Source organism: Monodon monoceros, unplaced genomic scaffold (genome assembly GCF_005190385.1).
Source record: "Monodon monoceros isolate NGI ecotype Baffin Bay Population unplaced genomic scaffold, NGI_Narwhal_1 Super_Scaffold_12, whole genome shotgun sequence".
NCBI classification, from domain to species: Eukaryota; Metazoa; Chordata; class Mammalia; order Artiodactyla; family Monodontidae; genus Monodon; species Monodon monoceros.
Window position 1 is genome coordinate 61,184,894 of NW_021703768.1, and position 25,542 is coordinate 61,210,435.

The 25,542-nt window shown below is 39.5% G+C and overlaps 1 protein-coding gene across 4 annotated transcripts in view; it reads left to right on the plus strand.

Moving 5' to 3' along the window:
* PDE8B (phosphodiesterase 8B) overlaps positions 1-25,542 on the plus strand; it is a 319,793-nt gene that overhangs the window by 43,555 nt on the left and 250,696 nt on the right. Inside the window, exon 1 of one of the 4 annotated variants that reach the window (XM_029216167.1) lies at positions 10,156-10,272. The exons of 2 other annotated variants lie outside the window; for them this stretch is intronic. Coding sequence is in view for 1 of the 2 variants with exons in the window: in XM_029216164.1 (XP_029071997.1) it covers positions 21,479-21,817 (339 nt within the window). In the remaining variant the exon portion in view is untranslated. Of the gene's footprint in view, positions 1-10,155; positions 10,273-21,439; positions 21,818-25,542 lie in introns of those variants that run through there. One more of the 4 variants, XM_029216164.1, reaches the window with a different exon arrangement.

Consider the following 25,542-nt stretch of genomic DNA (forward strand, 5'->3'; position numbering starts at 1 on the left):
CCTATCTCCAAGTATAGTCATTGAGGGTTAAGACTTCAACCTTTGAATTTTGGGGGGCACACTTCAGTCTATAACATCAGGCAAATATTGCAAGTTTTTAAAAAAAATAAATATATACCTTTGAAGTGTACAGCTTGCTGGTTTGGGCAAAGTATGCAATCACAGAATATGCCCATGAATCGTTACCGCAGTCTAGATACAGAACAGTTCTGTCATCCCATCCCTTGTGCTCCTGCCCAGTCAGTTCTCAACCCCACCATAGACCTCAAGTAGTCACTTGCCTTCTTTTTATTCCAGTAGACTAGATTTATCTTTTTTTGAATTTAATATCAAGAAAATCATACATGAGCCTTTTGTGTCTGTCTTCTTTCACCCAGTGTAATGATTTTGAGATTTGTCCATATTACTGTGTATATCAATTCGTTTGTCACATTTTATCATTGAGTTGTATTCTGTTTTATGGATGTACTACAATTTATTTACTCACCTGGTAATGAACATTTGGGTTATTTCCAGTTTGGAGCTATTATTTTAAGTGCTGCTCTAGACAAGCCTCTGGGCATATATTTTCATTTCTCTTGGGTGAGTGCCTAGAATTGAAATCTCATGGTTGTAAGGTAAGTGTATGTTTAATAAGAAACTGTCAGACTGTTTACCTTCCCAACAGCAATGTATGAGAGTTCCAATTGTTCCACATCCTTGTTGTCACTTGGTATTGTCAGCCTCTTCCATTTTTAGCTATTTTAGAGGATGTATAGTGATATCTCATTGTGGCTTTATTTGCATTTCACTAACGACTAATAATGATGCTGAGCATTTTTTTTTCACGTGCTTACTGGCTATTTTAATGTCTTGTATTGTGAAGTGTCTGTTCCAAACTTTTTGCCCAATTGTTAATTGAGTTGTCTTTTGGTTATTGATTGTAAGAATTCTTTATATATTCTGGATACATCTTTGAATATATAGTTCTTCCAGTCTGTGGCTTGCCTTTTTATTTTCTTAAAATTATCTTCAAAGGAGCACACTTTTACACTTTTGTTGAATTCCAGTTTATCAAGTTTTTTTTCTTTTATGGGTTATGCATTTTACATTCTTTCTAAGTAATCTTTGTCTCCCTGAAGTTAGTAAAGATTTTCTCCTGTGTTTAGGTTTAGCTTCTTTAGTTCTATGATCTATTTCTAGTTAATATTTGTGTTTGGTGTAAGGTAAGGGATGAGGGTTGCTTGTTTGTGTTTTGTTTTTGTATATGGATATCCAGTCATTCCACCACCATTTGTTGAAAAGGTTGTATTTTCTCCATTGAAGTGTCTTGACACTTTCATTGCAAATTAATTGACTCTCATAACCTGAGTCTGTATGTGGACACTAACTATCCTTATGACAATACCACTCTGTCTTGATTACTATAACTTTATATTAAATCTCAAAATCAAGTATTGTTTATCTTCCAACTTTGTTCTTTTTCAGAATTCATTGGCTATTTTGGGTCTTTTGTATTTCTACATAAATTTTAGAATCACCTTGACAGTTTCTAACAACAACAACAACAACAAAACCTGCTGGGGTTTTGATTAGAATTGTATTGAATCTATTGATCAATTGAGAGAGAATTGCCATCTCAGCAATATAAAGTCTTCTGATACAAGAATATTATACGTATCTGTTTATTAAGGACTTCTTAATTTCTCTCAGCAGTGTTTTATAGCTTTCAATGTGGAGATCTAGAGAGAAACTTTTATACTTTTTAATATCATTGTAAATAGTATTTTAAATTTCAATTTCCAATTGTTCATTGTTAGTATATAGAATACAATTGATTTTTGATTGTTGACCTGTATCCTGTAATTTTGCTAAATTCACTTGTTAGTTCTAGTAGCTTTTTCTGTAGAGTCTTTAGGATTTTTTATGTGCACAACTATGTTGTCTGTGAATAAATAAAGTTTTACTTCTTCCTTTCCAATCTGAGTATTTTTCCTTTTTCTTATCTCTTTATTGTGCTGGATAAGGCCTCCAGTATAGATTTGGTGATAGTGCACACCTGTGCCTTATTCCTGATCCTCTGTTCCTCATTTCACTTTTAAGTAGGATGATTGCCGTCAGTTTTTCATAGATTTTTAAAAATCAGATTGATTTTCTACACATGATTTATTGAGAGTTCTTATCATGAATATGTAGCAAATTGTCAAATGCTTTTCCTACATCTATTGAGATGATGGTATGTTTTTTCTTTTATTCTATTAAAGTAGTGAATTATATTGATTGATTTTTTTATTGTGGTAAATGCACATAACATAATATTCACCACTTAAACCATTTTAAAGTATACAATTCAGTGCTGTTAAGTATGTTTACAATGTTGTGCAACCACCTCTACTCTCTAGGTCCAGAACATTTTGCTCTCTCTAAAAGGAAAGCCCATGCCCATTAGGCAGTCACTCCCTATTCACATCTTCCTCCAGCCCCTGGCAACCACTAATCTGCTTTCTGTCTCTGGATATTTCATATAAATAGAAAAATAGTATGTGGCCTTGTGTTTGGCTTCTTTTACTTAGCATAATGTCGTCAGGGTTCATCCATGTTGTAGTATGTATCTGCACTTCATTTTTTTTATGGCTGAATAAATTTCGATTGTATAGATATACCACGTTTTGTTTATCCATTCATCTGTTGATGAATATTTGGGTTGTTTCCACCTTTTGGCTATTGTGACTAGTGCTGCTGTCAACATTCATGAAAAGGTTTTAGAACATCTGCTGTCAATTCTTTGGGATGTATACCTAGGAGTAGAATTTCTGAGTCATATGGTAACTCTGTGTTTAACTTTTTGAGGAACTGACAAACTGTTTCCATAGCAGTTTCACCATTTTACATTCCCACCAGCAACAATGTATAAGGGTTCCAGTTTCTCCACATCATTACTAACACTTGTTATTTTTATTTTTAAAAAAGTTTTAGCTATCCTAGTTCGTATGAAGTGACACCTTATTGTGGTTTTGAATTGCATTTCCCTAATACGCTTGTTGGTCATTTGTATGTCTTCTTTGGAGAAATTTCTATTCAAGTCCTTTGCCCCCTTTTCCATTGGGTTGTTTGTCTTTATGTAGTTGAGTTGTAGAGTTCTTTATATATTCTGGATCGTTAACCCTAATTAGGTATATGATTTTCAAATAGTTTCTCCCATTCTGTGGAGTGTCTTTTCACTTCCTTGATAGTGTCCTTTGATGTACAAAAGTTTTTAATTTTGATGAAGTACAATTTATCAGTTTTTCTTTCGTTGCTTGTACTTTTGGTATTGTATTTAAAAAACCTTTGCCAAATCCAAGATCATGAAGATTTGTCTCTATGCTTTCTTCTAAGAATAATTTTAGCTTTTAAATTTGTCTATGATGCATTTTCAGTTTTTATATATGGTGTGAGGAAAGAGTCCAGCTTCATTCTTTTGCACACTGATTGACTTTTGAATGTGAAACTAACTTTGCATTCCTGGGATAAATACAACTTGGTCATGGTATACTAGTTTTTAAAATATATTGCTGGATTTAATTTGCTAAATTTTGTTAGGGTTTTTGCATCTATGTTCAGGGATATATTTGCAATCTTTTTTTCTTATAATGTCTATGTTTTTAATTTTTTTTTGCTTTGGTATCTGGATAATTCGAGCCATATAATATGAATTATGAAGGGCTTCCTATTGCTCAATTTTATGAAAATGTTTGTGTAATGTTGGTATTATTTATTCCTTGTGAGTTTTACAGGCTTTACCAGAGAATGTTTCTGAGATGGAGTTTTCTTTGTAAGCAAATTTTAAACACAAATTCAGTTCCTTTAGGGAGATTTAGATTTAAAAATAATTTTTCTTGAGTGAGTTTTCGTTCTTTGAATATTTATAGGAATATGTCCATTTTATCTAAATTATTAATTTATTCACATAAATTTGTTTGCAATATTCTCTTCTTACCCTTTTAATGCCTATAGGGTGACTGATGTCAATAACTGGTGTTGTCTGTCTTTTTTTATTGGCCAATCTTGCTAGAGGTTTATTAATTTTGTTGATCTTTCTAAAAACCAGCTTTTTTACACATTGAGTTTGTCTATTGTTTATTTGTCACCTACATGTTAATTTCTGCTTTTATATTTATTATGTCCTTCTTTCTTCTAAGTTTAGATCTAATTTGCTCTTTCTTTTTTCCTAGACTCTTAAGTGGAATCTTAGCTCACTGGATTTGGACCCTTCTTCTAACAAAAGCTTTTAAAGCATATATTTCCCTTTAAGTACCACTTTAGCTGCATCTACAAGGTTCGATTTCTTTTCATTTTTATTCAGTTCAAATATTTTCTAATTTCCCATGTGCTTATTTGACTTATGGGTTACTTAGAAGTATGTTGTTTAATTTCCAAATATATCTGGATTTTTCAGATAATTTTGTTATTGAGTTCTACTTTAAATCTACTGTGATCAGAGAACATTCTGTGTATGAGTTCAATATTTTAAATATATTGAGACTTTTTTATGGATTAGCCTATAGTATATCTTGGTGAATGTTACATGTGTACCTTAAAAAAATGTGCATTCTGCTCTTACTGAGTAGTGAGATAAATATAAATTATGCCAAGTTGACTAATGGTATTTTTATATACTTACTGATTCTTTTTCTATTTGTTATATCAGCTTCTGCAAGAGGAAGTTTCCAAGTATAATTGTGGATTTGTTTATTCCTCTTTTCAGTTTTATCAGTTTCTGATTAATGTATATTGAAGCTCTGTTATTGAGTGCTTTCATATTTAGGATTGTTATGTCTTCTGGATGAACTGACCCCTTTATCATAATGAAATGCCTTTGTATTCCTGAGTATAGCTTGTTCTGAAATCTACTTTATGTGATATCATTATAGACACTCCAGCTTTCTTATATTTAGTATTTGCATGGTATGTCTTATTCTATCCTATTACTTTTAACTAATCTGTGTCTTTATATTTAAAGTAGATTTTTAAAGATAATATATACTTGGTTTAATTATTGTGCTTGGATCATTTACATTTAATGTAATTAGTAATCACAATAATTTAATTAAAATATCTCTATGGTATGATATAAGGCTATCACATTAATATTTGTTTTCTATTTTTTGCATCTGCTCTTTCTTTTCCCCTCTTCCTCTGCATTCTTTTGTGTTGAGTAATTTTAATGATTTTATTTCATATTAGTTACTTCTTTGTTTCTTTTCTTAGTAATTGCTCTTACATTTATAGTATATACTTTTAAAGTTATCATAATGTACTTTCAAATAATATTATGCTCCTTAGTGTTTAATTCAAGAATCCTACAGTATACTTCCATGTACTCCCTCCCATTCTTTGTGCTAGTTTTGCATTTTACTCCTACATATTTTATAAATACCACAATATATTGCTATTATTTTTGCTATAAAGTTAATTATCTTTTAAAAGCAATAAAAATTTAAAAAAAGTATTTTATATTTACCCTCATATTTACAGACATTCCTTGGAGATATTGCGGGTTTGGTTCCAGACCACTGCAATAAAGCGAATATTGCAATAACATGAATCACATGAATTGTTTTGTTTCCCAGTGCCTATAAAATTTCTGTTTACACTATACTGTAGTCTAGTAAGTGTGCAATAGCACTATGTCTGAAAACAATGTACATACTTTAATTTAAAAATATTTTGTTGCTAAAAATTGCTAACCATCGGATGAGCCTACAGTGAGTTGTAATAGTAACATCAAAGATCACTGATCACAGATCAGCATAACAAATATAATACTAATGAAAACATTTGAAATATTGCTAAAATTACTAAATTGTGACACAGAGACACAAAATGAGCAAACTGGAAAATTGACACTGATAGATTTGCTTGTTGCAGGGTAGCTAGAAACCTTCAATTTGTAAAAATTCACTATCTGCAAAATGCAGTAAAGCAAAGCACAATAAAACAAAGGGTGCCTGTATCATTTTAATGACATTTATTTATTTGTGTGTATTCAACTTTCTAACTGGTCTCATTTCCCTTCTGCTTAAAGAACTTTTAAAACTTTTCTTGTAATGCATAATTGCTGGTGATGAATTCTCTCAATTGTTATTTGTCTGAAAAAGTCTTCATTTACCTTCATTTTTTTGAATATTTTTTCTGCACAACTTGACAGTTTCTTCTTTTTTTTAAACATCTTTATTGGAGTATAATTGCTTTACAAGACTGTGTTAGTTTCTGCTTTATAACAAAGTGAATCAGTTATACATATACATGTGTCCCCATATCTCTTCCCTCTTGCATCTCCCTCCCTCCCACCCTCCCAATCCCACCCCTCTAGGTGGTCACAAAGCACCGAGCTGATCTCCCTGTGCTATGCGGCTCCTTCCCACTAGCTATCTGTTTTACGTTTGGTAGTGTATATATGTCCATGCCACTCTCTCACTTTGTCCCAGCTTACCCTTCCCCCGCCCCATGTCCTCAAGTTCATTCTCTAGTAGGTCTGTGCCTTTATTCACGTCTTGCCCCTAGGTTCTTCATGACCATTTTTTTTTTTAAGATTCCATATATATGTGTAAGCATACGGTATTTGTTTTTCTCTTTCTGACTTACTTCACTCTGTATGACAGACTCTAGGTACATCCACCTCACTACAAGTAGCTCAATTTCATTTCTTTTTATGGCTGAGTAATATTCCATTGTATATATGTGCCACATCTTATTTATCCATTCATCTGTTGATGGACACTTAGGTTGCTTCCGTGTCCTGGCAATTGAGAATAGAGCTGCAATGAATATTTTGGTACATGACTCTTCTTGAATTATAGCTTTCTAAGGGTATATGTGCAGTAGTGGGATTGCTGGGTCATATGGTAGTTCTATTTTTAGTTTTTTAAGGCACCTCCATACTGTTCTCCATAGTGGCTGTATCAATTTACATTCCCACCAACAGTGTAAGAGGGTTCCCTTTTCTCCACACCCTCTCCAGCATTTGTTGTTTGTAGATTTTTTGATGATGGCCATTCTGACTGGCATGAGGTGGTACCTCATTATAGTTTTGATTTGCATTTCTCTAATGATTAGTGATGTTGAGCACCCTCTCATGTGTTTGTTGGCAATCTGTATATCTTCTTTGGAGAAATGTCTATTTAGGTCTTCTGCCCATTTTTGGATTGGGTTGTTTGTTTTTTTGATATTGAGCTGCATGAGCTGCTTGTAAATTTTGGAGATTAATCCTTTGTCAGTTGCTTCATTTGCAAATATTTTCTTCCATTCTGAGGGTTGTCTTCTGGTCTTGTTTATGGTTTCCTTTGCTGTACAAAAGCTTTGAAGTTTCATTAGGTCCCATTTGTTTATTTTTGTTTTTATTTCCATTTCTCTAGGAGGTGGATCAAAAAGGATTTGCTGTGATTTATGTCATAGAGTGTTCTGCCTATGTTTTCCTCTAAGAGTTTGATGGTGTCTGGCCTTACATTTAGGTCTTTAATCCATTTTGAGTTTATTTCTGTGTATGGTGTTAGGAAGTGTTCTAATTTCATTCTTTTACATGTAGCTGTCCAGTTTTCCCAACAGCACTTATCGAAGAGGCTGTCTTTTCTCCACTGTATATTCTTGCCTCTTTATTAAAGATAAGGTGACCATATGTGTGTGGGTTTATCTCTGGGCTTTCTATCCTTTTCCATTGATCTATATTTCTGTTTTTGTGCCAATGCCATACTGTCTTGATTGCTGTAGCTTTGTAGTATAGTCTGAGTCCAGGAGCCTGATTCCTCCAGCTCCATTTATCTTTCTCAACATTGCTTTGGCTGTTTGGGGTCCTTTGTGTTTGCATACAAATTGTGAAATTTTTTGTTCTAGTTCTGTGAAAAATGCCAGTGTTAGTTTGATAGGGATTGCATTGAATCTGTAGATTGCTTTGAGTAGTATAGTCATTTTCACAATGTTGATTCTTCCAATCCAAGAACATGGTATATCTCTCCATCTATTTGTATCATTTTCAATTTCTTTCATCAGTGTCTTATAATTTTCTGTATACAGGTCTTTTGTCTCCTTAGGTAGGTTTATTCCTAGGTATTTTATTCTTTTTGTTGAAATGGTAAATGGGAGTGTTTTCTTAATTTCACTTTCAGATTTTTCATCATTAGTGTATAGGAATGCAAGAGATTTCTGTGCATTAATTTTGTATCCTGCCACTTTACCAAATTCATTGATTAGCTCTAGTAGTTTTCTGGTAGCATGTTCAGGATTCTCTATGTATAGTATCATGTCATCTGCAAACAGTGACAGCTTTACTTCTTCTTTTCTGATTTGGATTCCTTTTATTTCTTTTTCTTCTCTGATTGCTGTGGCTAAAACTTCCAAAACTGTGTTGAATAATGGTGGTGAGAGTGGGCAACCTTGTCTTGTTCCTGATCTTAGTGGAAATGGTTTCAGTTTTTCACCATTGAGGATGATGTTGGCTGTGGGTTTGTCATATATGGCCTTTATTATGTTGAGGAAAGTTCCCTCTATGCCTACTTTCTGGAGGATTTTTATCATAAATGGGTGTTGAATTTTGTTGGAAGCTTTCTCTGCATGTATTGAGATGATCATATGGTTTTTATCCTTCAATTTGTTAATATGGTGTATCACATTGATTGATTTGCGTATATTGAAGAATCCTTGCAATCCTGGGATTAACCCCACTTGATCGTGGTGTATGATCCTTTTAATGTGCTATTGGATTCTGTTTGCTAGTATTTTGTTGAGGATTTTTGCATCTATGTTCATCAGTGATATTGGCCTGTAGTTTTCTTTCTTTGTGACATCCTTGTCTGGTTTTGGTATCAGGGTGATGGTGGCCTTGTAGAATGAGTTTGGGAGTGTTCCTCCCTCTGCTATATTTTGGAAGAGTTTGAGAAGGATAGGTGTTGGCTCTTTTCATAGAATTCACCTGTGAAGCCATCTGGTCTGGGGCTTTTGTTCGTTGGAAGATTTTTAATCATAGTTTCAATTTCAGTGCTTGTGATTGGTCTGTTCATATTTTCTCTTTCTTCCTGGTTCAACCTCGGAAGGTTGTGCATTTCTAAGAAGTTGTCCATTTCTTCCAGGTTGGCAGTTTCTTCTCTCAGCACTTTAAAATATCCCTCCATATTCTTCTGGATTTTTTAGTTTCTAATGAGAATTCTTTCATTCTTATCTTTTTTCCTCTGTATTTATTATGCCCCTTTTTCTCTGGCTTTTAAAGTTTTTCTTTTTATCAGTTTTTCCAGAATTATATTGTGTCTTGGTATAGTTCTCTTTTGGTTTATTCTGCTTGAGGTTTGTTGAATTTCTTATATTTGTTGAGTCACCAAGGCTCTTTTAGTTTTCTTTTAGCTTTCTCTCTCTCTTTGCTTTAATTTGAATAGTTTTGATTAGCATGTTTTCCTGTTCACCAATCTTTTCTACTACAGTGTCTAATATGCTCTTAGTCCTATCTAGTGACTATTTGATTTCAGAACTTGTATTTTTCATTTTTAGAACTTGATTCCTTTTTAAAATCTCTTCTTTTAAAAAAATTATCTTCTTACATTGTTTATGTTTTCCTTTCAATAATTGGACAATAGTTATAGTGGCTCTTTTAATGTTCTTATCTGTAAATTCCAATATTTCTCTTATTTCTGTTTCCATTTGCTGGTCTTATGGTTATTGGCCATATTTCCTACTTAGCATACCTAGTAATTTCAATTGTGTGTTAGACATTTTGAATGTTACATTGTTGAGTGTTTAGATTTTGTTTTCTTTAAAGAATGTTGGATTTTGTTTTGGCAGACAATTAAGTTAATTTTGGTTCAGTTTGACCCTTTAAAGGATTGTTTTTAAAATTTTAAATGTATATCTGGAGTAGTCTTTTCCAAGCATTCTTTAACCTTATTCTTAAAGCACGACTCACTGGATTTTCCAGTAAATTTTTGAGTGATCAGCAAGGACTTTCTATTCTGGCTGGTGAGAACTTGGATGGCTTCCAGTTCTTCGTGAGCTCTGAATTGTTCAGCTTACAGCTTTCCAGTCACTCTCTTCCTGGTCTGTGGAATTTTACCCTACTCATGCTTGTCTGAGTATTTAGTAAACTTTCAAGTATCCGTCAGTACTCTTTGTATATATAGTTTCCTCTTTCTGAAACTCTGTCTCATAAATTCCATCTGCAAAAGCCTCTCCAAACTCTGATTTCTGTTACCTCAAGTCAGTGACACCACTGGACTCTGGCTGGGACTCCTTCCCTGCCCCAAGGTATGGAATGTGTCTCCAGGATAAAAGGTAAGGTAATATTGTATACCTCATCTGTTTTCTTTCTCTCAGGGATGACAGTCCTGAGCTACCTATTGTCCAATATCTGAAAATAATTGTTTTGTATATTTTATCTGTTTTTTTAGTTGTTAATGGAAGAAGGGTAAATTTGGTCCCTGTTTCTTCATCACAGCCAGAAGTAAGTCCACGCTACAAATATTTATTCATGATCCTACACAAAAGGTTGCCATCTTTTTTTTTTTTTAAGGTTGCCATCTTGAATGCAATTCTATTTGAAGATATACTCTGAGATATTTTGTGTTCTTTTTTCTTCATTCTTCTATAATTTAAAATATAAACAATGGATATTGCAAAGAAATTTGGAAGAACTGCACTACATTGTTTATAATTGTGAAATTGTCTGTCCCACAATGGCTTCTATGCCTATTTTCCTTTTCCCGCACATCCACTCCAAATAGAGCTCATATGACTTTCTGATACAGTATTTAGGCTCTGAAACGACTCTCAGACCTTTCTCAGGGGAAATTTCTAAGCACCTGATAGCTGGAGTTCTAATAATGGCCATTCATGTCTTGCTTCCTACATTTCCGAAGAATAGAGGTTACTTGAAGTTGTGGCATCTCTAACTCATTATTATATATGTTTTATACTTGTACATACAGGAGAACATATTAAAAGTACAATTAATGTGGAAATTTATGCCATCTGAATTATAATAAGCTATGAATTTCTTACAAAACTTTCTACAGTTTAGTGCTTAAAATGTCTTATAAATGTATAGACTTTGTGGCTGGGCTGTATGTCTCTCAAAAGTGTTAAGAAAGGGAAAATCTTAAAGCCTGGCTTGATTCCCTAATTTAACAACATGAGACAATTCTCATACTATATTTCTCCTAATGTGTCATTTTCATTTCTAAAATCTAGGGTTGTTTTTTCCTTTTGAAGTTGATGTTTTTGTTGGTGATTTCAAAAAGATCCCCCATTAAGAAGGATCTGAATCTTATCTTTTAGATCTCAGTGAGAAATACAGTACATATTGCCTAAGCCATATATATATATATATACACACACACACACACACACATATATATTTAAGGGCTATGTAAGATTTTTATAACTTATAAAATTTTATGACTCCACGCTCAACAGAAAGCAAGTAATTATTTAGCCATGCTGGGTGGGGCTTCAGGTTAATGGTAAACAGAAAGGAGATGTTGAAAGATTTCATATCCAAAGGTAGAAGAAGAGAAGTATACAGAGATACATCATACATGCAGAAATTGTGTACAGAGACAAAACATGTAAAGTACAACACTTACATAGTAAGCCACCTCCTAAGTAGTAGCCATTGGTATTATTGTTATTCAGCCAGTGTTCTGAAACGAATTTTATTTGCTTTGTGTAGTTACACTGGCTTGAATTCACACTATCTTCCTCCTCCTATTCCCTAGGACACTGCTTTCCAGAACTTTACTTATTGTTCCTAAAAGTTAGTGAACGTTTGTCTTCCTAGGCTTCAGCACTATATATCAAGAAAAAGAAAACCAGGTATTCTACTGGAAATTTATATAGCTCTGCTGGTGTGCATTTAAACATAAAGTTTACTTCTGTAAGTTCCCCTGCCCCCCGCCCATGCCACAGCATGCTGCCATGTCTTGAGAACCTGTCCTAAGTCCCTGGCTTGGAGGGGCATCACTGAAACCCACAACTTTACGGTTGTTATAAATTGCCGGATGATAGTGCTTTGTTACATTGCTTTGTATAATTAAACATTCAGGTTTATGCACAAGTTATATTATGCTTCAGAAAATAAAACATCACAGGTAAAGGGTTTTTTTTTTTTGTCGTTGTTTTTGTTTTGTAATATTGTTATTTTATGTATAGCAGTGGTTTTCAAAGTGTGACCTGGCATCAGGAGCATCTGCATCGTCTGGGAACTAGTTACAAATAAAAATTCTCAGACCCTGCGCTCTGTTTTAGGCAATTTTGATGTATGCTAAAGTTTGACAGCTGCTGGTGTGGCGAACCCTGGAAAGGCTCCTATAGCAGACTTAATTTATTATAAGCCACATCATATGAGGTATGAAGAAGTAATCAGTCATGCCCCCAGCTACTGTTGCCTAGGAGATGTTTAATGGTGTAACACGGGAAGTGCCACGCTGCTGAGCAAATGTCAGACTCCGAGAAGGAAGAGCCTTTCTGCCAAAATCCCTTCTAGAACACCTCCTTTCACAGCCCTAGCAGCCCAAGGGAGAGGATTAAGACATCAGAACCACAGAAGGTGTTAATGTAGGGCCCTTGGGCTGATCTGCAGCCTTGAGGCACCTTTAGCTAGTTAAGAGGGAAAATCCCAGGGCTCAAAAGCTGTCCTCGAAGCAGAAGTATCAAAAGACCGAATTTAACAATCTGGACATGAAGCAAGAAACTCATATCCCTGTGTAGACCAGACTGTAGGGAAACCCAAGGACATCTTGGCAAAGAGACTGTATTCTTAGCTACACTGCGAAAGGAGGGCCATGACCTTGTTAGTGTGGAGGACCTAGAAGCTGACATGCCTTCTCACTGTGTGCTGATATGGCCTTTTCTCTGTGTGTGGGCCTGGAGAGAGAGAGAAAGCGCTCTGGTGTCGCTTCCTCTTCTTATAAGGATATGGGTTCTATTGGATTAGGGCCTCACCCTTATGACCTCATTTTACGGTAATTACCTCCCTAATGGCCCTATCTCCAAATCCAGAACAGTCCCTATTATCCCATGCCTGGATTATTATAGCGCCTTACTGATCCTCATTCCAGACTCCCTTCACCAGTCCTTCTTGAAAATGCAACCAGATTCACCTCAGTAAATTCGCACTTTTAAGGTACAGTCTTACTGAAAAAACCTCAGTGATTCCCAATGACTAGAATTTTGCCAAACTCCTTACTCTGGCATTTGGTTCCCTGGTAGGTCCGAGCCTACCTTGTCAGCCAAAATAATGCTATCCTCTTCCCCCACACCACACACCTTTTGAATAACCTACTTCATTGTTCTTCAAGCATTCAGTTTGTGTGCCCACCTCTAGGCCTTTGCTCACATTATTCTCTCTGGAATGGCCTCTTTTCCTCTTATTCAAATACCGTCCTTTCTTCCAAGTGCCACACTCCTCAGTGACATCTTCTGCATCACTCCACCCACAGTGATCTTTCTCTCTGCGCTTGGATTATTTTTCCAAAGCAAGTGTTAACACACTTCTCTGGGTGTGTGTCTGTGTTCCTGATAGAACTGTCTGAGAGTGGGTACTGAGGATGTTCCTTCTTTGCGTCCCTCTCAGGACCTGGCACAGTGGTGGGTGCTCAGTGTTCTTATTGCGTGGATTGGTGGATGGATAGATGACAAGACCGATACTCCTTTGGTAAGGTTTTTTGAGAATCTTAAATGTCATCTCCTCTGAGAAAACATCCATAACCTACCCCCTCTCTATCACATCAATGTACTTTGAATCCCTGTACAAGCTTCACCACTACCAGAGAACTGTAGTGTTTTTTGTCCTTCCAATCCCCCCATCGTATTCTAACTCTATAGAAGAGACTGTTTCTGTCTTGTTTCCCAGTGCCTAGTTAGTGTCTGATACATGGTAGCCCCTCAGTTAATATTTGATGGAATGAATGAGTGAATGAATGACATTAGCATCACATAGTGTAATGGAATCTTTTAGAGCTTAGCAAAGTGTGTGTACACATAGAGGAGGACCTGCTTAAAATCCTGAACCTTTTTTTATTTTATTAGCCATGAACCATTGAGGAAATGTCACACTAATTTAGAAACAAATGTGCTTTGCTTTATATATTATATAGCTTAAGTCAAATCAGAGTGAATTAATAATTTAAACCCTGACTTAATACCCCCCAAAATTATAGTGCTGTAGAAAAGTATTCATTGAAGCCATGCAGTCTACTATTTTTTTTAGAAAGCCAATGTTTAATCATTTGGCAAACACAAACTTATTTTGCAAGACAAGAATTTGTTTCTAAATCTAGATTTTCACATGGGGAGTTTACTTAAGGGTGGTAGGACCTACATTGACTTCCACTACATATAGGAGAATTTTCAGTCTTCCATTTTCTGTCTTCTTTCTTCCCCTTCCAACCTTACCATCCCCACCTCAGGAGACACTGTCTAGTTATCTCATCTGCTCACTGTCTTCTGGATCCACCAAGGTAAATTCTGCCTCTGTGCCTTTGCTCATGCTCTTTCCCTTGCTTGAAAAGTCCTCAACCTCTGGTTGAGGTCCAACTGACATGTCCCCTTCTCCAGCAAGCCTTCCACAATTGTCATAATTACTAAAAAGAATTGCCGGTACTGCTCATTTTTGCTCTTATGCCTTGAGTGTCAGCTCATATATTATGCTCTGTCACTTCTTGTGTGTAACTCTCATCTCCCTGATTGCTCTGGAAGCTCCTTTGGAGTAAGACTGTACCTCGTGCTTCATTTGTATATTCTTTTATGCCTGATGCTCTTGTGAAATGTATTCACAAGATTTTTGGAAATGAATATTTCATTTTTCATAGCCTAACTATTTGAGTCCAGGAGAATTCTGAAGATGAATAACAAGAAGGCTCTGGAGGCCCCTCTCCAGGGCTGATGCAGCCTGCCGCTGCCCACCCCCCAGGCCCCCCGCTGTGGTGTTCTTGTTAATGGTCAGATCACTTTTGAGTACATGGATTCAGGGCCCAGTGTTCAGTGGATTCCATGTTTGATGACGTTAACCTAAAAAAGTCAGATGTTGGCTGAATCACCTTCCTGCATCTCTTTTTGCATATTCTACAACTGGCTTGGAAAAACCATCCTATGGGCCAAACCGTCTCCTAAATTTCACTTGGTCTGTGGTAAAAGGTCCCAAAAGTGATACACTTACAGTTAAACATACAACTTACAACTTATTTTTACTTCCTTAAAAGAGCTGTAAATCCACTTGGTAGGAATATTTCACCATGAAAGTGGTTCCCATGTCTTTTTTTAACTCTCACTTTCTTTTAGCCTCTGTACCTTTGTGTCTCTGTGCCTCTGGTTTTGTATTTCCTTTGTAAATTACAGAGAAATTTGTAAAAGATAGAGAAATTATTTCTGTCTCCATTTATGTCTGATCCTTTTCCTTCTTTAATTTTTTCCATCTTCTACCTTCTGTCTGAAAGAAAAAAAATCAGTGGGAGTCCATAAAAGAAAATATAGTTAGCTAGGGAGTTCCCTGGTGGTCCAGCGGTTGACTCCATGCTCCCAATGCAGGGGGCCCGGGTTCCATCCCTGGTCAGGGAACTAGATCCTGCATGCATGCCACAACTAAGAGCCCACATGACGTAACTAATTGTCCCACACTCAGCAACGAAGATCCTGCATGCCGCAACTATGATCTGGTGCAGCCAAATAAATAAATACTAAATATTTTAAAAAATACTTAGCTAAAATATTTTTGAGGAGAGAATTAAGAAACATGATGCTCATTCATGTACATTACTTGTGTATTTGGTGAAATAGTTTTTTTAAAATTAATTAATTAATCAATTTATTCCTTCATTTATTTATTTATTTTTGGCTGTGTTGGGTCTTTGTTGCCGTGCGCGGGCTTCCTCTAGTTGCGGTGAGCGGGGGCTAGTCTTTGTTGTGGTGCGTGGGCTTCTCACTGCGGTGGCTTCTCTTGTTGCGGAGCACGGGCTCTAGGTGCGCGGGCTTCAGTAGTTGTGGCATGTGGGCTCAGTAGTTGTGGTTCGCGGGCTCTAGAGCGCAGGTTCAGTAGCTGTGGTGCACGGGCTTAGTTGCTCCGCGACATGTGGGATCTTCCCACACCAGGGCTTGAGCCCGTGTCCCCTGCATTGGCAGGCAGATTCTTAACCACTGCGCCACCAGGGAAGTCCCAGTAAAATAGTTTTTCACAAAAAGAAATTTGTCGTTCTCCAACTTCTTATCTATATCACTTTACATTCACTTATGAACCTCAACAGATAGACATGCATTTCCCATAGTTGTAATCAATCTACATATACTATATATAAATATTTAATCCATACACATTTAAATAGCGGTATTCTGACTGCTAGTGTAATTTGTTGAGCTATTCCCTAAGTGTTTGATGTTTAGATTATCTCCACTTTCATTATTGTAAATAGTGTTGCAACATCTTTGTATAAGTTATTGTTTTATTCTTTTGACTTTTTCTGATGTATATTGCCAAAAGGAGGATTATCAGGTCAAGGCATTCACTGGCTTTAAAAACCAAAAACAAAGAACATAACCCTCTACTCAATAAAGAAAAAACCCAAACCTCTTCCATTTTGAGATATAACAGTTAAGAGAAGAGAAAGACAGAAAAGGAAGAAATGAGAAAAAATCATTCATTCATTCAACAAATATTTCAGCATGTACTATATGCCAGACACTAGGAATTTGGTCCATCAGTGAATAGGAAACCAAAAAATCCCTGCCGTAGCGAAGGCTACTCTCTAGTGGGGGAAGATAGAAAATGAACATAATAATAAATGAGCTAATTATATAATAAATTGGAAAGTGATAAGTGCTATGGAATAAGAAAAACAGAGCGGGGGGTGGGAAATCAGGAGTGGTGGGGGGACAATGGAGGGATAAATAAGAGTTACTCAGATGCTCAGAAGGCAGCATCTGAGAAGAGACTTAAGGGAAGTGAGGAAGGTAGCCCTGTCCTTTTTGACAGCGTAATTGGCAGAGGGAAGGGCTCCTGGCTAATATTGTTAGGTGTCTTGGGGAAAGAGCAAAGAGGTCAATGTGGCTGGAGAAGAGAGAGTGCTGGTGAGAGGGGAGAGAGCTGAGAAAGGCCGGGCAGGGGCCACATCAGGTAGGATTTTGTAGGCTCTTGTAAGGACTTCAGCTTCTATTCTAGTCCCCCAAAGGAGGCTGTGGAGAGGCTACACTGGACTCACCTTCTTTGGACCTGCCCTTGACGCCTGCCTCCAAGTCTCTGGGATGGGATCAGGAAGCTGCTGTGTTTCTGGCAAATTCCTCAGGGTGATTCTGATGAGCAGTTAGGTTGAGGACTACTCTTTCAGGTCAAAAATTCCACTGTTCTAAATTTAAAATAATTTAATAAAAGAAAGTAAAAAATTCACAGCATCCCCAAATGTTGGTGATTTAGAGACTTTGAAGATGATGTAGGAAATTGAGGCCCAGAGGTTAAGTGACTTGCTGGAGGTTACACAGCTACAAGAAGCAGCACAAGTTTCAAGTTCGCCCTTCTCACTCTGAGTTCAGTGAACCTTCCACTGTGCCAGGCTACCTAATAAACTGTATCGTTTCACTTATCAGGTGGTTAGACTTCCAGTAAGTTCCACCATTAGGAATAAAGTTTGAATTCAGAGTTCTGTAAGGTTGATTGGTTGATTAAATGTTTGATTACCTAAAGATTAATCTGAAAGCTGCAATTGTTTTAACCTTTATGGTTAAGAATCACTCAAAATGTATTAGTCACATTTTATTCTTCTTTAGAGGAATTCTGGAAGAGTTATACCAATTTAGAATGGGAAGGGACCTTAATTGTTCAGGGTCTTGCAGTGCTTCTGGGTCATAATTCTGAAATCAGCTCTTGTTTGACATCAGTATAAAACATACAAGCCGTTCAGCTGACCCTGGACATTTTTGAGGTTTAGAAGAAATTTCTGATTTACTTCGCTGTTTGATTTCTTTCTTGGACATTGGCTGTAGCTAAATTTTCTTAACTCAAATTTTTTTATAATGTTGGTTTTTCTGGCCTTATTCTGTAACTTGAGCCTAAATTTTATCTGCAATGTCTGAACTTGTAGGCTTCGCGGTTATTGTGGAATGCACTGAAATTGTGACATGGGAATTGGTCCAGAAATCACTTACAGGAGCAAGAACTCAGGCCTCAGAGCTTAGCTAGGGAACGATTTCAGTTAAACCATTTTTCCTCCGCTTGCACGCTTCTGCATGTTTCAGTGACCAGATTTGTGCCAGCGATGGGGGCAGGTTACACATTCCCACTGAGAACACTTGGTGGAGATTATAGGGATACATTATTTTTTTCCTTTCACTAAGCCAGAATTGGCAGTGGAAGCTAGGTCTGAGAAAGATACTGAAGCTATTGGCTGCTCTGGGAATGGGAGGAAGAATTTATAGCTAGTGCATTTCCCCCATTCCCTCTTCTGCTCCTGCAAAAACTCACATTCAGTGAAAGGCTCCGGTCCCAACCCAATAAGTAATGGTCAGTTAACATACTAAAGCAGCTCAGTCCTGTTCAATAGCCACCTAGGGGTTATTTACTTCTCTCAAGTCTTAATCTTTTTTTTTTTTTAATTTTGCTTCTAATTTTTTTTTTTTCCTAAATTTGCTTCTGGGTGACTTGTCCCTTCATGACTCAGCTCCTAATGTTCTCCACCAGAAGATTGGTTGTAATTTCTGTTTTATCATAATCTTCTTGCCTTCAAAGCCTCAATGAGTGACTGGCCCTTTTCTCTTCTCTGGGAGCTTTCATCATAGTAACCACATTCCTAGAGAAAACTCTGAAGAAGTAGACATATGGCCTGAGAATTAGCATGGCTCTAAATGTCAAAAAAGGCTGACATTGACTGGTAGCTCTGTGAAGGATAATGACTGAAATGGGAGTATATGAGAGAATCATAGAGAAACTTTAGGAACCAGTAACTCCTGACCTAACATTGCATCAGGGATTGGTATGGAGACTAGTGCTTTTGTAATTTAACTCTAATGATGTTTGCCCAGATTCTGAATGGTCCCTTGGAAGTAGAGCAGATGTCAGCCATCAGGCTTAGGCCTATTTCAAATGGATGACTGTCCCTATATCTCAGTCTTGACCATTTAATGTGGTATTCTTACAGGCATGGATAGGGACAAGGGAGCATGGAAGGGAACTGTGGTGGAAGCTACGATGCCAGGAAAGAAGGACTTACTCCTTCAGCTGGAGGAGTGCTGCCAGCAGATCGCCCTCTGCTCAGCTGTCAGTCTCATGAGGGGATTGCCTCAGCTGAAGAGAGCCACCTGGCCTGAGGCTACTGTGGTGGCCTGCAAGTAACTGCTGATCCATGTAAGAGTATAAAGGCTTATCCTAGACCCAATTCAGGACAACTCTGATGCATCATCCCGTTTCAGAATTTTCCCTGCAGGGTTGCCTGAGGCTTTTAGTGAGGCTGTATTCTAGCTCAGTTTCTCCCTGCTCAATCTCCACTCCCCCCTCCTACTTCCCTCCCTCCCTCCTTTCCTTCCAGATTTTGATTAGGGTCCTAGAGTATTTACTCATAAACCTTATGCTTGCTAAACACCATTTCAGGATCTGCTTCTTGGGGAACCCAACCTGCACAGAAATTTTATGAGCAATTTGTCTGTCCATTAGAAAATATAGACTTTCTCTGCATTAACTAGAGATACACTTTTTCATGTCATCAAATATATATATTTTTAAAGAGACCAAAAGTTGGAAAGTTCTAGGGTTAAACTGAGAAGAGAAACAGAAGTAGAAGACTTAGGTTAGCTTAGGTTAGTTAGACTAGGTTAGGTTAGTTCTTTCTCCTCTGTATATCTGAATTTGAGATTTGCTTCTCTATGAAGGTTAGAAGCTGTAAGATAAAGTCTTGATCCAGTTATTCCCAAATTTGATGTTAGGGGGAGAGAAAGGGAGGGAGGAACCAAAAAAATTATTTTAAATTTGATACTTCTTTGTGCTTTGCATCAGGACTCTGTGTTCTTGCCTTTAACCTTATAAGCAACTCTACTGTTGAGTCCTTCCTTGGACTGTCCATGTGATGCTGTGGCAGCAGGCAGGATCCACTCAAAAAACCAATGAATAAATGAGCAGTGGTGCCTCGAAACGCTAACCCAGATTGCACAGCGGAGACGATGATAAGCAGCCTTCTTCTGAAGGTATTCTTGCTCCCCTTGTGTGAAGCTGTGTAGCCTCACTCAGGGGAGTGAGGGGAGGCAGTTTTGACAGCCCAGCCTGGGGTGTCAGGCAGAGCAGTGGACAACGGGAGGCTGGATGGAGTAGAAGCCAGGGTGAAAATTTAGTGACACCCAAGGAAGAGGTGAAAACTCTGGAGGAGAAATCCAAGAACCACGCGAACAGCTTCTTTCTGTTCTTTCTTTGGATCTTAGAATTTGTGTGTTCAAGTGCTTGGTCCTCTGCAGGGCCTCTCGTCCCTTGGCTTGACCTCCAGATGATGAGTAGACACGGAATGGACTTCGTTTGAAGACTGGGTCGCCAGCCATCCAGCTCAGCCTTCAGAGTGCGTGGGGAAGCGGGGGACTATGGAGGCATGAATTCTCTCCTTAATGCTCTGAGAGTACTGGGAGGCGAGCAAGTCAGATGGGTGGGCATGGTCTGGAGGGTCCCTACAGGGCATCGCGGTGTTTTACTGGGATGTTGCAACGTGTTCGTGAAAGGCCAGAAGCTTGTTGCGGGGCTCCCCAGGCTACACCGCCCTTCGGGGCCGGCCCGGGGTGTGTGCCGTGAGGGGAAGAGGGGCTGGGGAACCGGGGGGCGGCCCCGGGACGGGTGCAGGAGGGATGAGGCCTTTGGACAGCGGAGGAGGGGAGGGCGCCGAGGCGTGGTGCACGCTGCCGCGCCCTGGGGCCCCGGGGGCCGAGCCGGGCGGCGGGCACTCTCTGCTCAGCCCTGGAGAGCGCGGGGAGCGGCGGGCGGGGCCGAGGGGCGCAGCGGGGCCCGAGTGGCGGCGGCTGCGGAGAGAGGGCGCCGCAGAGGAAGGCGGGCGGGAGGGAGGGAAGGAGGGAGGGAGACGCGCGCGCGGACCGAAAGTAGGGAAAGAGGTTCAGGCGGGCGGGCGGGCGGTGCTCTGGCCCAGGGGCCGCGGGAGCCCGGCGAGGTCGAGCTGGGCGGCGGCGCGGGCCGAGGGCGGAGGGGAGGGCGGAGGCGCAGCGAGCTTGTTTGGGGCGCCGCGGCGGGGAGGGTGGCGGCCACCCGTGCGCGCGGGGCGCTGTGTGTGCGCGCTCTCCCGCTCGGGGAGGAAGATGGCCCAGAAGGGAAAGTTGGGGTGACGCGCGCAGCCCCAGGAGGCTCGGCGAGGGGTGCCGCGGCGAGCCCGACGGAGCGGCGGCCAGACAGGCCGGGGGGCGAGCGGTCCGGGCGCCGCCACCAAGGCGCCCGCCCCCTCACTGCAGGTGGCCGCCGCGGCGCTGGGGCCCGGCGGCCGGGGGCACGGGCGGGCGCTCGAGGGACCCCGGCCGAGGGATGGGCTGCGCCCCCAGCATCCACGTCTCGCAGAGCGGCGTGATCTACTGCCGGGACTCGGACGAGTCCAACTCGCCCCGCCAGACCACCAGCGTGTCGCAGGGCCCCGCGGCCCCACTGCACGGCCTCTTCGTCCAGACCGACGCCGCCGACGCCATCCCCCCGAGCCGCGCGTCCTGGCCCCCCGGTGCCGCCCGCGGCCGCAGGGCCCGCGGTGAGCTGGGCAGCGGCAGCAGCGCGGGCTCCACGGCCCCCGCGGCGACCACCTGCAGGGGCCGGAGTCGCCACTGCTGCAGCAGCGCGGAGGCCGAGACCCAGACCAGCTACACCAGCGTCAAGGTAAACGCCGGGCTCCGGCCCGGGCTGGAAGGGGGCCGCCTGCCCCGTCCGGCGGGTAGGGGGCTCCGGCGGAGTTGAGTGGCCGTGACGTGGTTGGTTTGGGGAGGTTGTCACTAAGGAGGAGTTTACTTTTCATTTATGGGGGTGATGAGGGCCCAGGAAATGTGAGCATTAAAGACCCCTGGAGGGGTCCAGGGCGCTGGTTCTGGGGCACCAGGTGGAGAAGGGAAGCGGGTGGGCTGGCCCGTTTCTCACTGAGGTGGAGAAGGCTGGGCTGGGTCAACTCAGGAGGAGGGGTGGGCATCATTGAGAGTGTTCGGTGGCGAGTCCCATTGAATGAAATTTGAGCTCCGGGTTGGATTTGCGTGGCTCGTAGGTGAATGGTGCAGACTCGGTGCAACGGTACTATAGTGCCCTCGTGTTCAGGTTTTCACCTGGAGACACCAGCCAGGTTGCATGAAGTCTCAGCCACAGGGACCGAGTGTGGGATTTGTGAATGAATGAGGGTGTTTCTGTTTTCCGGAGGGATGGAGGAAGAGGACCTGAGTGGAACCTGTTGTTTATCACTTCTTTGGGTTGGCTGCGTCTTGGACATAATTGAGAGAATCGGGTCGTGAGTGAGGAGGGTCGGCTGAGCTACAGTGAGGGGAAGTGGTTTCCGTGCAGTGTAGCTGTCTTAAGATGATTCATTCTGCACATACATCTCATCTTTCAGGAGAGTGGAATTTTGAAGAACTAGAAAAAATTAAGTGATTAAAGCAGTCACTACTTATTTCTTAATGCCAGAAGAAAAATGATTATTTTAATAGTGCCTTCCTGTGTGTTCTCAAAATACTATTAAATCCAAGAGGTTTTTCATTGTGTAAATGTGGCCACTGGGCCTTTTATCCTTATATAGCAAACAGAAGGACAATGGCACATCCCACAGTACAGAGGAAAAGAAGTATGTCTCTATGACTGTTAATGTGAGGTAGAATCACAGTTTTTACGTGGTCAGTAAATTACCGGGGATCATTCCATTGATTATTTGGTAAAGGCACGATTGTATAGTTAATACTTGAAAAGTTATTCAACAACTGGAGGCGGCTAGTGTGAGGAGGCTCCTAGTCTTCATTGGATAAAGTCAGCTCTCAGTGGAGGGGTTAAGAGAAGGATGACATGTGCTTACCTCAGTCTGGAAGAGCAAAAGGTTCTTTTAGTGAGCTTACTTTAACAGCATCTGATTTTGTAACATGAAGCTTAACTGATGTTTACTTATAGTTGTAGAGTTTCTCTGGTAATAATCATGTAATATAGTATGATAATGTACTCATTATAATACAAATACCATTTATTGAGCACCTACTATGTACCAGGTATAAGCTTTCTCTTCTAGCTTTTGAATGTTAACTGTGTATTGATCGAATAACCAAGAACTAGAGACCTGGACTCATGACAGTACAACCTACTAATTGAACATTTGTTATAAAGGTATGTGCTGAACACTTTCTTTTGTTAAGTTTCCCCTCCCTCCCACCCCCACCAGTTCACATAAAGTTACCACTAGGAGTAATTTCAGGGGATTAAAATGTTATATTTGGTGAAATAATTAAATTGGAATTTTATCAATAAAGACTATCCTTTGCCTTCTTGTTGAAAAGGAAATTTGCAAACATGAAGCAGTAGTTCAGAATGGTGACAACTTATGAACTCTGTGATACTCTTTTTGGTTTGCTTAAGAGAAATTGTGTATTTTTGCCTTTCAGAGTAGCAAGAATCCCAGTTTAGTACCTGGCACCTCTAGCTACTCCATGTTTGTTCAGTGAAAGAAAGAATAATGAATGAACTCATTCTCTATGTTTTAGTACTTCTCTCAAGAGGCTACTTAGAGACCAAATGAAATAAAAACTGGAGGGAAAATAAGTCCCAATTATTAGCAGCTAGTATGAAGTTGTATAAATATCATTGCTACTTGGCTGAAGTGTTAAAAGGCTTGACCAGGGTACGAATTTAACGTACTTTGCTTTATCAACCAGATTTCCAAATAAGAGCTTATTTCATTCCAACCCATTGCTGGAAATGTTGGACTAAAACTGCTGGTTCAGTTTATTCAACACTAATTTGCATGTGTAGAGCTCAGAAACTATAGATTTGAGACCAGAATTCTTATTTATACAAACCACACAGAATTATTATCACAGAATTATTTTAATATATTTAATAGTATCCTTTTAGGACGTGTGACTCAGTGTTATAGTATCTTTTTCGGTTTTCACATGTTCCATGTTCTTTTGTGGATAAGGTAATTTTATAAAGACATTACTTTCATTTCTTTTTAGAAGAATTCTTCTACCTTAAGAGTTTGAGATAGTTGCTAGTCATGCCCCGCCCCCCCTCCACCCTCCCTTTTCCAAAATGCTCAGGTGGAAAAGTAAAGTCTTTGCCTTTTGGTCTTGTTTACAGTGGTGATGGGGTTGTAATAGATTTTTTAAAACTTTCTCTTTGTACATCAATTATAAACCATATCTTCATTATCTCCTTTGTCTCTGGTGTTCCCCAGAGTGCAGAAATGTGTACTTGATTTCTCTCTCTCTTTTCTAGCAAGAATTCATCTCATTAGGCTTTTAGAATGATGAAGCATTATGATGTCAAACATGATGTCGACAGGAACCTTCCTGAATACCTAATTTACAAAAAAAATGATAAACATTAATAATTCATGTGCAGTACAGTGATATCATGTGGATTTCCATTTCTGGTAAGAAGTTAGATTTGTCTTCCAGTTGCTGTAAAAAATGCAGGTTCCTAGCAATTTGTCTTCCTCTTGTTTGCCTTTTTAAAAATAGTAACCCCAACAGGAGAATCCTGCAGAATGCTCACTCCTGATATTGTGCCAGTTTTGTAATTCTTGTTCAGAAATCCTCAGAGGAGATGGTTGAACCTCTCCCCGGGAAAATCTGGGGATTCTTACAAGTCTTCTTTTCTCATCCCAGCTGTTGTGGCTGAAGAGGCATCCGGGACTAGGCAGCCAGTTGTAGAAAAGAGTCTTTGTTGACAGTTCAGTCAACTTGCAGCCATCTCTGTGTAGTTTAACTGTTCTGTGGATCAGACGCAGGACGTTCTCAGTTTCCAAGTGATTTTGTGCTGGTAGGCAGCCTCACCAGTTCCCCATCTCCTCCATTCATTGTGCTCATTTATTCACGCAGTCAGTATTTGTACCAGACTCTGTTGTACTAGGGGTTCAGGGAATATCCACGAAGTTTGGTAAGCAAAGCCTAGTGAGGATGGTCAATCTATTGCAAAAGGGTGTGCCTAAGCCAGTGATTCATTACTTCTGTATTATTCTTTCCATGGTTTTCTGAATCAGTGAGGATAATCTCAAGTTGACTATATATAAAGGGAAAATAAATAGATAATTTTCTGACCTTATGGTAAATAATGAATGAGATTTTATTTCGGGGAGGGGCAGAGGTATTTTGGAAAAAAAAATCATTTTTGTTCTCTAAATCAATATCCTCAAGCTTTAGTGTACAACAGAATTACCTGGAAGGCTTGTTAAAGTACAGATTGGTGGGTCCCACTCCCAGAGTTTCTAATTTAGTAGGTCTTGGGTGGGGCCTGAGAATTTGGATTTCTAACAGGCTTCTAGGAGACGCTAGTTTTGCTGATCTGGGGACCACAGTTTGAGAATCACTGCTTTTAAATTAATTAAATTGACTGTCTGTGGGCCAGATGAATTAGGTGTG